The sequence below is a fragment of the Pantherophis guttatus genome, chromosome 1, assembly GCF_059756535.1.
Source record: "Pantherophis guttatus breed Tessera chromosome 1, ASM5975653v1, whole genome shotgun sequence".
NCBI lineage: Eukaryota > Metazoa > Chordata > Lepidosauria > Squamata > Colubridae > Pantherophis > Pantherophis guttatus.
In genome coordinates, this window is record NC_142063.1 from 104,425,232 (window position 1) to 104,439,522 (window position 14,291).

At 37.6% G+C, this 14,291-nt stretch overlaps 1 protein-coding gene across 1 annotated transcript in view; it reads left to right on the top strand.

Moving 5' to 3' along the window:
* Window positions 1–313: 313 nt before the first annotated feature.
* TH (tyrosine hydroxylase) overlaps window positions 314–14,291 on the top strand; it is a 28,161-nt gene continuing 14,183 nt past the window's right edge. The window contains exons 1-3 of the mRNA XM_034416882.3: window positions 314–537; window positions 8,342–8,548; window positions 12,196–12,370. Coding sequence (XP_034272773.1) covers window positions 448–537; window positions 8,342–8,548; window positions 12,196–12,370 — 472 coding nt within the window. The 5' untranslated portion in view covers window positions 314–447. The remainder of the gene's footprint in view (window positions 538–8,341; window positions 8,549–12,195; window positions 12,371–14,291) is intronic.

The window sequence follows — 14,291 nt, forward strand, 5'->3', positions numbered from 1 at the left end:
CACGTGACTCAACCCATACAACCAGCAAAATGTTGCTCTTATTTATTTTCACGTCTTTACATATTGCTTGGCAGGGCTAATACAGTCATATTTATCAAAGGCAGACTGCAGACAATTCACTGAGAATGTTCAGCATGCATATGACTAGAGGAAGCTGTGGTAAAAAGCCAGAGTAAATAACTGAGCAAATACTTTGGGTGCCAGGGAGTCAACTGTGAGTTTGCAGGAACTGGGTGCCTGTCATTTTTGTGGCAATTACATTTAATGGGACACAAGTGTTTTCTTCCTCTGCATCTCTTCCCTCCTCCTCTTTCCTCTCCCTGAGGCTGAAGGGAGGGAGGTGGACAGAGGGGATCAGAGAGGGTCTTTGACGTCAGACATGCCCTATAAAAACCCAGAATAAGAAGGGAAAACAGTGCTGGAAGCTAAGACAGTTCATCAGCCAGGATGCCAACCCCAAACGCCTCCAGTTCTTCAGCCAAAGGCTTCCGGCGGGCAGTATCGGAGCTGGACTCTAAACAAGCCGAGGCCATCATGGTAAGCAAAGATGCTCTCAGCCATCCCTGGGATGAGATGTTGATTTGCAGAGACAGGCAAATGTAGGGAAGGAAGAGAAATCTAACTTTGTATCATGAGCATCAACCTATTGTGAGAGAATCCAAAAGCTAGGCAGATCGGTCCTTAGAAATGTTGGTGCTAATTAATAGTACCAGAGAATAATGCAGTTGACCAAAAGAAGCATGCCATTTATAGAAGAAAAAGTGACAAAATAATATATATATATATATATTATAAAATGGGAAAAATGTGGAATCATATAAAAGCTAGGCTAAAGCTAAAACAATGACAAAAGGCTTTCTTTTATTATTGTATGCTTGAATTGCTTTGCATGTCTTATTATTGCCTAGCAATTGGAGTTTTACAATATTTTAGTTTAGTAGAAATTTGGTGCGGTTATATGCCTTGCTTTATTTGCTTGGTTTTGCATGAGAGAATAGTGATTTGTATCCAATGGCAAATTGCTAATACCTTCTTTGTAACACTGAATCTCAATTCAGTTCTGCATTTTTCCTTGCGGCAGCATCTGAGTTAAGTCTGTACTAGTAGATATGCACAGAGGGAAGGTTATAACTCCCCATGAGACCTTGATGTAACTGTATCAGACTGTATTAAAGTTTTATAGATATTGCTAGCTATAACTTTATGTGTGCCCATTGTACTTCTAGCACCAAAGGTAAATCTCTTATTTTTAATTTGCTCATATTTTTGACTGCCTATCATCAAGTACATAAGACTCAAGTACCGCATATATGTGTGTCAACCAACTTTTTGAGTGTTCTGGTTCATTAACTTGGAATCTTTATGAAGATGTCAGATAAACTACTCCACCCTAGCAGCTTTAGCATAAAACACTACTGAATACATTTCTCTTGCTTTCTTAGTTGCATTTCCACAGGGCATCAGTCTATAGCAAAATATACTTTGGTCCTATATTGCAGACCCAATGAAAATTGCCCCATCTTCCAAGAAACTGCGTTTCTTGGAAGATAGGGCAAGGAAGGACCCTGTGGTTGTTGCCCAGAAAATCTTGCACTGTGCAGCAAATAGGAGTTTTACTGTGAGGATTATTTGTTATTATTTGATTATTTATACTGTGAGGAAGAAAGGATTAAGACTTCACCCTTCATGGTCCTGAAATAAAGTATTTATCAGGTTATTCTTCAAAAACAACCACAAAATATAATGTAATTTGGCAACTGATGTTACTATTGGAAGGAAGGACAAACTGTTGAAATAATTCTGATTCTCTTTGGGTTAACAATTTCATATTTACTCTAAATGTACACTACTATTGATTTAGAGTAGTAAAGTCACTTCAGTGAAGAAAAGTTTGCTGATTGGCCCAATATGTTAAATTCTACAAGCAATCATGCTTTATACAGTTTCATACATTCTCCTCCAGTACATTCCTTGCAATTAATTAGTAAAAGATCTTAACCAAAATTGTCTATGAAACTAGAGTAATGTGCCTGAGAAGGAGAGGTTTTTAATCCCCCCCCATTAAAAACAACAATGGAATTATTGTAATAAATTTAGTTTTAAATCCAAGAGACATTTTCATAACAACAACGATATTTTGGGAAAGCAGAAGGGGAGGCAGGGAGTCAAAACATCTAAAACTAGATTAGCAGAAGTGATCCTAAAACAGCTCTTTAGATAACTTTTTAAATATTTTTTTTTACAAGAGAATAATAGGAAATAAATTGTAAACAGCATTTTAGTTACATTTAAATAAAAGATCATAGTTTCTCTGCTTACTGTCACTTCCCTTAAAAAGCACATTCCAGTTTTGATTTCATGCTATTTTTAAAAATATATAAAGAAAAATCATAATCAAATATTATTTTATATTTAGGGATTGGGAAGGAGTTAATATCAAGGTGGGAGGATTTGTTTCAGGGATGTTGAAATAAAATATTGGTTGTATTAAACCGCAAGTTTAAACAGTTCGTGTGAAATTCCAGCAGATGCATTTGTACAACCTAGGTTAATCTAGGTCTTGTTTATATTTTTTGTGGCATTTTATGAATCTAGCGCATTCAGTTAGTTTATGGCTAACTATGCTGTGTCAATCCACAACATGGATTTAATTCAGTAGCCCGCTAAACATATTTTATAATTGCAATCATTTAGTTCCATACCTAATTCATTCAAGTTTCAGAAGCCAGAAATTCTTGGTATTTTATGCAGCTTCTGAATTTTTTGGTGTCTTTGAGTCAGTTCTGACTGCTGGAGACTGCCTGAAAAAATCCCTCCAGTGTTTCCTGCTTGCCTGCTTCCTAGGGTTGAGAGAGAGGGAAGAACCCCAGGTCACCCAGCTGGCCTTGTGTCAAAAGTAGGACTAGAACTCATGGTCTCCCAGATTCTAGCCTGATGTCTTAACCACTACACCAAACTGGCTTTCTAGCCCTGCAAAATGTTTGCTCATTTTAACTTTGTGCTGGTTTTGGCTAAATGTGCAGTCCGTACAATTTTGTTTAGAACAGGAATAAGCAAGGTGCCACCTTCGGAGTGTTTTAGATCTCATCAGCTTCTATTAATTTTAGCCAGTGAGGTAAATCATAGACAACTGTAGAAACTATGGTCTAAAACATCTGAAGGTTCCTAAATTGCTTTCCTCTGATGTAGGGACCACAAGGGTGGTCCTGGGAGTTATTTTATGAATGGTTGGAAAATAAAAATAGAAGTTAGAAATAAATGGAGATCAGTGAAATGTAGAAAACATGTTAAGATAGAGGAGCAAACAATGTGATGATTTTTACTAATATGACTATTAAGATTATTATATTTAAGATTATTATATTCTTATTAGAAGATACGTTAAGAGGGAGAAATGAATAGATGTATTATGCTCATTATTATTATTATTGTAAGATTAGAGAATCAATATCAATGTAATGAATACTGTTGTAAATTTTGATTGTTATTGCACAGAGATATTTGTACCTTGATGACACACTGTTTAATGGAAGATGGTATGTTTAAGTTAAAAAAATTTTTTTTTAAAAAAAAGGGTGGTCCTGGTTTTGTTTTGCTTTCTCTGTCTGCAGTCAGGAAGTAAATTTTGCAAGATCTGTCAAGTGCCAGGCAAATACCACCCTGCCATCCCAATAGTGATGTTCATTGTTGCCTTTGTGCAAAGAATGGAACTGAATTCTCCTACGCAAGCAAAGATATAAAATCCTGTCCCACTCTTCAGGCGAGGTTCCAGGGTTTATTCATATGGAAAGCTAGCCAAGTAACTCTTAGATACAAGCAGTCTTGATTCACTGCTTTGTAAAACACAATTTTTTTTTAACTGAGCAGATGCAAGGGCATTGCTTGAACTCATAGTAAAAAAAAAAGAGAGGGAAGCTTAAAGCTACCATATTTATCTTTAATTTCTTTTCCCCCAAATATATATAGAGAAGTAATGCTACACAATAAGGTGGAAAGGTCTTTTGGACCCAGATGGCTGTTGCGTGACCTATAATGAAACACCGGCTTGAAATCACAAACTAAAAAAGTACCGTTAGGAATAAAACCCGCCGCTTTCAGCTTTCATTATCCTCTCTTCCTTATTTAATGTAGCAGGTTGCATTTCAAACAAGATTAACCTATATCGGATAGGCAGTGTAGTAAGCAATTGTGATTCCCCCCGCTTTTTTCTGCAAATAAAAGCAAAAGTGATCACCAATCTTCCTCAATAGAGAAAATTGTCTGTTGAGTGCTGGTGGAAATAAATGAATAAAAAAGCCAACACAGTTCTGGGCTGCATAAACAGAGGGATAGAATCAAGATCACGTGAAGTGTTAATACCACTTTATAATGCCTTGGTAAGGTCACACTTGGAATATTGCATTCAGTTTTGGTCGTCACGATGTAAAAAAGATGTTGAGATTCTAGAAAGAGTGCAGAGAAGAGCAACAAAGATGATTAGGGGACTGGAGGCTAAAACATATGAAGAACGGTTGCAGGAACTGGGTATGTCTAGTTTAACGAAGAGAAGGACTAGGGGAGACATGATAGGAGTGTTCCAATATCTCAGGGGTTGCCACAAAGAAGAGGGAGTCAAACTATTCTTCAAAGCACCTGAGGGTAGAACAAGAAGCAATGGGTGGAAACTAATCAAGGAGAGAAGCAACTTAGAACTAAGGAGAAATTTCTTGACAGTTAGAACAATTAATAAGTGGAACAACTTGCCTGCAGAAGTTGTGAATGCTCCAACACTGGAAATTTTTAAGAAGATGTTGGATAACCCTTTGTCTGAAGTGGTGTAGGGTTTCCTGCCTGGGCAGGGGTTGGACTAGAAGACCTCCAAAGGTCCCTTCTCTGTTATTCTATTCTATTCTAAATAATTAATAAATATTAAAAATTAATAAAAAAAATAATAAATGAAGTAACCTGTACCTTCTGTTCAAAGGGAGATAGAGATGAGTGTATCTTATTCCTCAGGGATGAACAAAAAAAGTTTTTCACAGAAACACTCTGCCTACGGCTTGGACGTAAATAACACATCAAGTTAAATAACTGAAGCACTGAAGCAGCATCACCATAAAATCAACCAAAAGACCATAGTCCCATATAGGAGTTTTTCTCAACCTAACATTGCCTAGATAATTTAGGATTGCAATTCCTAGAACAACCAATCATTTGGAGCCAATAAGATTCTGGGAATTTGGAAGGTACTAGGTTGGAAATGTCAGGCATTACAAGCTGGGATATTATAAAAAAAAATCAACAGGGTTTTTTACTACATAAGATATAATTTAGATTAGACAACATCACCACATTTAAGAGTATATGCTGATACACATTCATACAAAAGTAAATCCTATAAATAGCATTAATTGTAGGTAAGTAGGTATATACTGGTTTCTAGAACTATGTTCACATTGTTTCCATATCTGGTTTCACCTGTTTCCTTGAACGCATTCTACGTCAGCTTCAGATATTGGCGTGAGGGCAATGAGGAGCCTTCCCATTTTATCTGCTCTGTCACCTTGACCTTTGGTCATGCTTTCTAGTTGAGTTGTTCTACAATTATCAACCACAGGTATCAACAATCAAGCCCAGATAGCTTATCCACCAATAGTGTAGGTAGTCGGAGATTTTAGGGGTTAAAATCCATCAAGTGTATAGAGCATGAGGTCGGGGAAGGAAATATTACATAGTAAGAAAGAGGCAAATCCTCATCGGACTGAGTAATGAACCTCTAAATGACTATTTAATACTATCACTATATATGGAAATTCTTTCAAATGCTTTATATTTGCCTTTTTATGTTTTTTTCTTCTTCCATTCGATGGTGTCTGATTCTCAGATATGTCCCTGCAGTTTTCTTAACAAGATTTTTCAAAAGCGGTTTGCCATTTCCTGCTTCCTAAGGCTAAAATAGTGGAACCAGCCAAAGGTGGTTTTGCCTAAAGCAGGATTCACAAGCTCTCCAGTTTCTAACCAGGTTGGAAACTGGCTCTCATTTTTAATCTCTATCTGCTTTTTAACACATCTCACAGTTACCCGGTTGGCACAATTTCTACTGAATACCTCCAGTTTGCAAATAATATCATATTAGCGGTAAGCTTGGCAAAAGTATTTTGCTGGAAAACAGACAAGCATGGGTTGGATGTGCTTTTGAATAGATAAAGCTGCTATTTATGCATTTATGCTCTCCTTTTCACTCTATATTATTATATATGCTCCCAGATGTGCAAAAATTATTTCCAGTGTTTTGAAAATAAAGAGAGATGGGGGTGGAAAGCAAATAATTGAGCATGCTTTCAGGCAATTATCTCAAAAGCCCACTCCTTTTTTTTCTATAAAACTCCCCAAAAGCAAAGACATAAACAAACAAACAAAAAAACGCCTCAACTTACCAAAGGGAGTCTTTTGGGTCATTGTCCACCCTAAAAGGACCAACACAAAGTTCCTTCTTTTAAAAGGCAGCCTTTGGAGTTGTATTGATGGGTAGCCCTTTCTTTTAACATTCGGCTCTTTCTCTGCAAGCTGCTTGATGTCAGTAGTGGCTGATTATATGCGAGATTAAGGTTTTTGCTCTTTATGCCTCCCTGAGCTGGGGCAATGCAGAGGTTTACGGCTAGGAAAAATACCTGATTCATCAGAAGGGAACTGATGCCCACATCTCCACTTGGGGCAAACTGTTATAAAATCGTTGCCATAAATTAGTTAAAAATTAGCAAAATGATTGAATACATTTTGGAAAATAACAGCTTGTTGCTTTCGACATCGATATCGGCATGCTAAAGAAATTGATTGCCACCGTAGGTTTTACAGCCTGAAATAATTTAGCATTGTGTATATTTCAGTAATGTATTTAATGCATGGTGTATTATTTATTTGTATGCTATAACATTTGTATTTTGCCAATTCAATATAGGCTTTTAACAGTTCACATAAATACACAACAATAATCACAAAGCTTAAAAATGTTTGATACAGATATATTAAAGTTGTGATAAAAATTATCCATCCTCTCTCCCAAGCACCTAACTCAGCAATATTAAAAAGTAAATGTTCTTCAAAACAATCCAGCCTTTACTACCTTCCTAAAAAGCATCATAGAAGATGCCATCCAAATAAAAAGTGGTCTTGTCCACTGTGATGGAGCATATAGTGAAAACATAGTTCTGCTCCCCATCCCTCAATATTGTATAGGGGAGAACCTTTAGAATCCCTCATGGGGAGGTGCACATGAAGTGTGTTGGCATCACTCAAGGCAGACACTCAAGGCAGTCTTATCAGTTCCTAGGTGCCACTATATATTGGAATTTATCAGTGATTATATAGTGTTTGAATGATACTTGGAAGCCAGTGGTGGGTTGCTCCAGGTTCACCCCAGTTCAGGCGAACCGGTAGCGGCAGTGGCGGGAGGCTCCGCCCACCCGCTCAGAGGTAATCAAAAATGCTCTGCGCATGTGCAGAAGCTTCTGCACATGTGCAGAAGTGCTGCATGCTTGCAAAGCAAGTGCACGCACCCGTGCGCTACCAATAGCGACTGGTAGCACCAGGATTTGAAACCCACTACTGTTGGAAGCCCGTTGGCTACTGAGACAGTACCTGCAACATTAATGTTAGATATTCAGCCAGAACATGGGCTGTTGGTCTGAGTCAACTGTGGCTTCTTAGTAGTCTCCAAAAGCAGACCTACATAAAATAGTAGTCTGGGATAATGAAAGTCTGGAAGTTTGTTGCCAGGGTGGCAACTAGCACATTAACCAAAGCTGGACAGCCTTGCCAGTAGTGACCTCCATTTGTCCATCTTGTAGCAGATGTGAGTCTAGAGTGACCCCTAAGATATCAACTTGCTCCTTTAGAGGTAATAGTACCCTATCTAGAGTGATAACTAGAGTCAATCAAGAATCTGATGGCTTCCTGATAAACAATATCAGAATTTAAATTCTACTTATTCCCCCCTCCTCAATCCCTTACTGCTTCCAGACCCTGAGTCAAGACATCAACAGCCTCTCTGGCCCATACTTGGATACCAGATGTTGTCATCTCAAGCTCCCTCATATAGATATTAAACAGTAAGGATGGGAATATGACTGAGAAGGGTTCGTCTCCCCCATATCACTGATTGAAACATCATGTCTATAGGAATGAAATTGCTGAAACAAGTGTCCTGACCTAGCATATTATCCAGGAGGATACCAGAAGGATAATTAAATAGTTACATTTGGGCTAGATGAAGCAGAAGTAGGCTGATTATTCATATATTGCATAGAGATGAGCATCATTTTCCATGACTGTTGAAATTTCTCTTCTTGTGCTCTTTGCCCAGTCTCCACAATTCATAGGTAGACGTCAGAGTCTTATTGAAGATGCCAGAAAGGAGAGAGAAGCTGCTGCAGCTGCTGCATCTGAAGCTGCTGAATTGACTGAGACCATTGTCTTTGATGAGAAGGATGGGATAGCCGTGTTGAATCTTCTGTTCACACTTAAAGGAGGGAAGACTTCACTCCCATCTCGTGCACTTAAAATCTTTGAGGTGAGGAGGCAGGGTTGACTCTTATACTCAGATGGGATAGGCAAATGTTTGCAATGAGTCAGGAGGCACAATGGTCATATGAAACACTTTGAAGATCTAGAAGTTGGCAGGGCAGGGATAGGGCTATTACTCAATGGACATCTCCCTCACCAAGTGGTTGCAGCTAAAGCAGTAGTGTGTGTGTGTATGTGTGTGTGTGTGTGTGTGTGTATAAAAGGGGGGGGGGAGAAGAGAGAAAGGGAAGAGAGGAAAAGAAAAGAGAAAGAAAGGATACCTTATTCCACTTTAAGATTCTTAGACTAACTTTTAAGATAAGAATTGAAATCAGAAAAAAATCATGGATTACACATCTTATTTTAAGTAGTCAGACACAGCTCTGGCAGAATTTCTCAACATTTCTTAGATTAGACTTCTGACTGGATGCATTCAGGGATATCAGTTTCTTAGTAGGATTTATTGGATGCATTTTTCAGTATTTGCTTGCTTTCCTGTTTAGCCAGAATTGGGTTTGCAAATAGATTCTTTCTAATATTGGTCAGGTCAAAAGCCAACATTATAATAACAAATAACAATAATGCCAGGAACCCAGAAATTACCATTATGTGTTTTTTTTTAACAGGCTATTCCAAAAGCAAAAATAATTACAAAGCACAGGATTAAATGGGAAAATATTTAAACAAACTGAAAAGAAAATTGAAGTACTAAAATGTGAGCTCAGTATCTTTAAGGCAAACAAAGCTAATCCAGAGATGGAGAGAATTTAGTTATTGTTTCCATAATTCCTATGAAAGCTCAGAAATGTTGCAGAAAGTATATATGATAAGGCCCAAAGGTAATTTGTTATGTTTCTTAGTATCCATTTTTTAAATAAATGAACTGTTTGTGTGTGTGTATGTATACACAAATGTGCATGAAAATTATTTTACAGTCAGCTGAATAAGATTAATAATAACACTCCAGAAGAGTTTAAAGATTTGTAAGACTAAAGGACATTTATCTGAAGAGCATTGAGACCTTCAAGAGATTTTCAGGACTGCAAAGCTCTTCTGGGCAATCATGAAGTGGTGTGTAAGGAAAGTAAACACCAATGCACACCAGGCTTCCACAGTGAAAGATTCATTATTCCGATCCCTCCGGCACTGCAGGTAGAAGATATGAAAACAGATGGGTGTAATGACATTTGCCTGTTGATGAAAAAGGCAGTGGGCAGCCTCGTTTCCCTCTGCTGTTTTACATTATATACAACTAAAGCAAGTGTAATGCAATCAGATCTGTCAGATTAATGCTGAGGTATTGATTGTTCTACATCCCACATTCAAACAATGCATCTACAAAACATGGAGCTAAATTGAATTTATTCGTGACATTGCTTTCTCTTCCCTTGGTCTATCTCTGATTAAGTAAAAATGGCAGCCTTTCCCCTATTGTATCTCTGAGGAGGAGATAGTTTAACTCTTGAAGAAGTAGAAGCAAAAGCCTTGTTATTAGCATTAGATATGGACGTACGAACAGGAATTTTGCATGGATGAGAACGTTTGGCATCAATGAAATGTAATATCTATGGCAGAAGCAGGCGGACCTCAGATTTTGATACACCAGTTAGAGCTGAATTCATGATGGAGGCTCATGTAGGAAGACATATTCTAAAAACTAAGGAATGTTGTAAGACATACTCAGTCCAGGAATTTGCAATCAATAAACAGAAGCAAGCTCATAAATCTTTTTGATTTATGAACTCACACAAATCAACCCTGACTTCATCCTAAGTATCTTTTTTCAACAACCTGAAGGTTATTTTGGGGGTGTGGAGGCTAGGTCAAGGGACGTTGGAAATCCTTGTCATTCTGTCCCAAAGATCTACCAATCAATCACATTCTGTCTGTAGATTTTTCAGGAGTGAAAATGTGGAAAGGAGAAAGCTTGCTTATTTCCTTATCCATTTCACCCAGGGATTAATTTTAGTCTTAAGGAAGATTTTTTTTTTTTTAAAGAGAAGATTGTAGAACTGGATGTGGGACTATTTAACCTTTCCCCCCCTCCTTCCAGTGTGTGCTTCTCCTGGGGCATGACACTTATATAGGAGTTGTGCCAATCAAAAGGTTCAGAAGGAATTTGTCCTAGAAGTCAAAGCACTTCTCTTGATAGTTTACATTCAGCACCTTGGCCAGAGCATAGTGCTGGGGCTATTCAAAAACTATATGGAAAGTAAGACATTCAGCTTTCTTAAAAATACCCAGGCTTCAATTTATCTTGACATACTTGTAATGATGTGATATAATTGAATTAATAGTGTATTAATAAAAGTAGTGTCATTACCCTATATGATGCAAGAGTAAGTACAGTATCATTCATCATCCTACAATAGCTTTAGGTATTAAGCTGTGTCACCAGTGTTACAAGAATCGTTTCTCTAGCACATCTTTATTCTTATAGTGCAACTAGGATAGCAGTGGGCTAAAAATATTGTGTTCATAATGGTACACTTAGAACTGGACCTTTCTAGCCTATAGCTTCTAGCTGTTATGAAATAATAGCTTCCACAAATGATGTATCTGTTGACTTGGAAAATTCTTCAGAAGTGATCTGACTGAGTGTAAGAACAATATTCCAGACAGTTGACTGGCCAGTATTTATTTATATATGTGGATATAGGTAATCCTTACTTACCAACTATGACTGACAATTCCATTGCCAAGTGATATAGTTGTAAAATTAAATATGTGACTGTCCCCAACGTATGACATCAGTTCCAGCTATGCTTGTTAGTGAATCCCACGTGGTCATTCAGTGCAATGACACTTGACCTTAACTTGCAACTGTCTGCTGTCTTCCCCATTGACTTCGTTGGAAGTCACTGTAAAGCTTGCAAATGGTAATCACATGATCTGCAATGCTGCAATTGTAAATGTGTACTGGCTGCCAAGAGCCTAAATTGTGATCATGTGACTGCAGGGAAGTTGTAATGGCAATTCCAAGGATCAATTGTAAATCTCTTTTTTCAGTGCTATTGTAACTTTGAATAGTCACTGAATGATTAGTTGGTAAGCAAGGACATCTGTAACACCTTCCTACAGTTGCCTATTCCACTGTATCATTTTTATCAGCTTTATCATTTTGAAATTTCTCTAAATATTTAGTCAAAATGCACTTTTGTGATATTCCCAACCATTGGCTATAGCCCTGACTAAGAGGTATATCTTCCTTATTAGTCCTAAATGAGACAAATTTAATAATAATATATACTGAAGAAACAATGAACCATATAGTTAGCTCCTGCAAGGTCAACAGATTGCCACAAAAACAGCATGACGAAGTAGCATCAATGGTGCATTGGCATATCTGCAAGAAATACCACTTGTCTGCAAGCAAAAATTAGTGAGACCTGAAATTAGATAAATAATAAAAAATGAAATAAAATTTCTATTACCATTTCCCCCTTACTTCTATCCTTTTAAAAAAAATTAAATTTCATTTTTCTTTTATTACATTGAAAAATTCTAATAAAAGTAGTTTTAAAAGATAAATAGCAGCTTACTTAAAGTTTTATTTAATGTAATATTTATTCCTTGTTTTATCTGGGAGTAACCCAGGGAGAAACCTCCTTATTTTTGTCTCAGTTACTGTTTCCCTTCTCTCTGTCTCTAAAGACCTTTGAAGCCAAAATCCATCATTTGGAAACAAGGCCCAGTAAGAAAGTACAAGAAGGTTCTACTGAGCTGGAATACTTTGTGCGATGTGAACTCCATTGCTCTGCACTGAGCACATTCATCAGTTCCCTTAAAAGGGTGTCAGAAGATGTAAGGAGCACAAAAGAAGACAAGTGTAAGAAAGACTTTGTAGCTTGTATGATGTATTAGGAACAGGAGATATTGATGAAGTGGAATCACTGATAAAGGAGTGGGGGGGGGGCTTTTTGGAGAAGTAAAATGACATTCCAGGTTAGAGCTGTTTCGGAGGAGGGAACATTTGAAATCAAATCTCTAGGTCTATATTTGCCATTTCCCAAGGGAAAGCAGACTGTCTGACAAGATTTCTGTCATATAGGTGATCAGCACAAAGGTGATCAGCAATAAAGCTTTTACTAGGGCCTATTTATTTATTTATTTATTGGTTCGATTTATATGCCGCCCTTCTCCAGAGACTCAGGGTGGCTTACAATGCGTTAAGCAGTAGCCTTCATACTTTTGTATATACTTGCTTAGTAGGGCTTTCGGGCCCCCCTTTTATTCATGATAAAAGGGACATGGTGGCTCAGTGGCTAAGATGCTGAGCTTGTCGATCGAAAGGTCGGCGGTTCAGCGGTTCGAATCCCTAGTGCTGCGTATCAGGGTGAGCTCCCATTACTTGTCCCAGCTTCTGCCAACCTAGCAGTTCAAACGCACATAAAAAATGCAAGTAGAAAAATAGGGACCACCTTTGATGGGAAGGTAACAGTGTTCCATGCACTATGGCGTTTAGTCATGCTGGCCACATGACCACGGAGACGTCTTCGGACAGTGCTGGCTCTTTGGCTTTGAAACGGAGATGAGCACCGCCCCCTAGAGTCTGGAACGACTAGCACATATGTGCGAGGGGAACCTTTACCTTTACCTTTATTCATGATGTGGTTCTGGTTTGCTTATGCCTGACAATTTCATAAATCACTTTTTCAGGTGCTTTGCATTGCAATCTTCTAATTATTCAGCAAAACTTTAAGAAACATACACATCTACTGTTTTCTTCAAAGTGATATCTAACTTTTCACATATGTTTCTAGACATGTGGATCTAACTAGTAACTCTTGTTAATTTCACTGAGATTCAGAGGACTACATCCCTGATCTCACAGAACATCCTGAATGAAGCCAATTCCATTAACTCCCCCCTTCCCAGATATAAGGTTGACCTCATCACTCTTGAGCTCCTGAAGTTCTCTCAAAACTTGTTAAAACCTGTTAACAGCAGGGGACAGGTGAACCCGTGCGATGGCTGCCTTACTATTAATATCACTCCACTTTTTATTCTCTTTCCCCATTCTAGCTTGTTTTTCTAATTTTTAATTCATTTTAATAATCATTATAGAAAGGTTTGAGTTAGTGATTTATTTACTATTTTTACTGGAGTAAAAATGCCACCTAGAGTCATTTTCTGTGAAATGAGTAGCCATAGGAATCTGCTAAATCAATCAAAAACTGATTGAAAACTGCATGGTCATCATGGCTATACCGGCTGCGATTACGAGATTTGAAGTCAAATGCATATGGATAAGACTAAATTGGGAAAGGCTATTTTAGATCATCCAGTAGTGACCAGTGCTGATAGATTGGAATCGTCAAAGACCACCCATTCCCAGTCTGCTTCCTGATGGGCCAATGACAAACACCCAAATCAGAACTTCTGTTTGATCAGTTTTCCCAGTTCTACTGCGTCTAAGAATGCCTATGCTAATCTTCAGACTTATTCTGTTGGAATTTCTCCATATTATTCAATAAAATCTTTGGTCCTTTCACCTAGGGATTTATCTCTGTTTTACATTCCAGTAAAAGAATGGTGGTAAAAAAAGATTATAGAATTACCCAGTTATTATGTTATGCTAAAGGAGATACTACCCCGTATTAAAAGATAAATCCAGTTCTGATATTAAATAGAAGCAACTATTTTATATTTCTGCTTTTGATCTTCTTAGATAAAATTCAACATTCCCACCATCATCAACTCACTTTGTGGGGCTTTCACCTAACTTCCTCTTTCTTATTTTGGATTTC